General features: G+C 49.7%; 1 protein-coding gene across 1 annotated transcript; it reads right to left on the bottom strand.

The window, feature by feature from the left end:
- Window positions 1-921: 921 nt before the first annotated feature.
- Window positions 922-1,716, bottom strand: MAA_11768 (uncharacterized protein; the record flags this gene model as incomplete). Its single annotated transcript, XM_011412806.1, has 1 exon — window positions 922-1,716. The coding sequence occupies one exon, from the start codon at window positions 1,714-1,716 to the stop codon at window positions 922-924; it is 795 nt and encodes a 264-aa protein (XP_011411108.1).
- Between the last annotated feature and the right edge of the window lie 238 nt (window positions 1,717-1,954).

The raw sequence follows: 1,954 nt of genomic DNA, 5'->3' as shown, positions 1-1,954 counted from the left end.
CTTCTTTATTAGTAAATATAATACATATTTATTTAAATATGGTCTCTCACAATTCTTCTTTATTAGTAAATATAATAAATATTTAAATCTCTCGCAATGTTCTAACGAGTAAACCTAGGCACTAGTAGACCTAATACCCCAACAGGCACGGCGGTCACGGGCGATCTCCCAGTCCGCGGTTCGACAGTCGCAGTGACAGAAGATAGTACGCCGACGGGTCCTGCCACTACGAAAGGCGATGGAATTTGGCCCAACACCACATCGCCCTATGGCGGCCCTGCCGTAACCGGAGGGACTACTCACGATGGTGGTAACGCCGCAACCACGGCTTTGCCTGGTAATCCAGACATGACCGGAGGAGGTACACAAGATGGTGGTGCTGTGCCAACACTAACAAGCAATCCCGCAACTCCAGCGCAGCATACTACGCCCCCTGCAGAGGATCCAGTCCCAACGAACGAGTCTGCGACTTTAGGTAATGGTTCCAAAACTAGCTCTACGGGGATGGTTACCTCAATCAGGTCTGTGGACCACGAAGCTCCAACATGTACATGCCACGCGGGTTGAGGAAGGTATCTTGTATACAAGACCATATATTAGAGTTTTTAGTCTCGTCGTATAGTACACACACACACACACACAATATATTCCGCCCGGTGGAGACTCCTCCAATAGGGCAACTATCAGTCTGTGTTACATAACCATTTCCCAAAGTATGTCTTTGTCTCATGATAGCCCTTCCATCAGAACAATCTATTTCCGGCTCATTGTCATTTGAAGTCTTATCATACTACGGGTTCTCACGCATTGGGTGTTTATTATCCGCAGGCTCGCTTGGAGCCACTCCTCCAAGTGTTCAACATCCTATCTACGGCAGCTGAAGCGGCGCCAGCTTGATATGGCATGAGGTGAAGGTTGGTGTTAGATGGGAGGTGAGAAAGTTGGTTTTGGGGGGTGGGGGTGTGGTCGTTGGTTGTCAAGGCGGCCCGTGGCCTTGACAAAACGGATTGTTGCCCGCACGGCCGCCATATTTGGTTTCCACTTCGTTCCATCCATTGGTGACTTGCCTCCTAGATAGAATGAAGTGTTGCCTCGATGTTTCTCCGTACATTGGAGCATTTCTTTTCTGTGCATCGTCCATTTGTTGCATCTAAACAAGAAGTGTGCCACCGTTTCCCTCTCTGCGCCACAATCACACTGATCTGACGCCGATTGCTTGATTTGATACAAATAATTCTTTAACGCGGACATGCCTGTTCTCAGCTGGGCTAGCGCGTTGCGTTCTTTCCATGGTCGTTCGTCGTAAAGTAGCACAGTATGTTCCCCAGGCAGGGCCGCATCTATTCTTTTGGAGTGTTTACCGACCTTCTCCGGTATGTATCGTTCAGCCTTTAGCTTTCGTCTTTCAATGTTAAACGTTGTAGATCGCATCCTCGGGAACTGTTTCTGTGGCACGGCCCCGTCCTTGGTCGCCTCGCGTGCCTCACCCTTGGCCAGCTTTAACAGTTCATTGTCATCGCTCCCAGGGATCCACTCGATGGCCACTCTGTTACCCTTTTCCCGCAGCTTTTCTATGGCTTCGTAGATCAATTGCATATATTCCTGCCCTGACTGTTGGCGGGGGTTTCCAAGGCTAAGCACGGCTGCTTTGTTACTTGTCACAACGGCCACGTTGCGGTCTCTAATCATTGGTAGGGATCGCAGAGCATATGCCATTGCCGCCAGCTGTCCCGAGTATGCATTTTGCTCCGTCCGGTGGCCGAATGTAAAAGAGAAGACCTCACGCTTTGATATTCCCCGTGCCGACGTGGGTATTTGCGATACTCCACCAGCACCGACCACACCATTCCGCGCTGAACTACTTACTGCCAATTTCACGCTCCATCCAGCGGTGGTCCGCTCTTTTGTTTCGTCTGTGTGGGACAAAAAAACCTTCCGCTTTTGCAAACCAATT

The sequence above is a fragment of the Metarhizium robertsii genome (assembly GCF_000187425.2).
Source record: "Metarhizium robertsii ARSEF 23 chromosome Unknown MAA_Scf_20, whole genome shotgun sequence".
NCBI lineage: Eukaryota > Fungi > Ascomycota > Sordariomycetes > Hypocreales > Clavicipitaceae > Metarhizium > Metarhizium robertsii.
The sequence above is the reverse complement of the archived record's forward strand: the minus strand, read 5'-3'. Positions and strand labels throughout refer to the sequence as shown.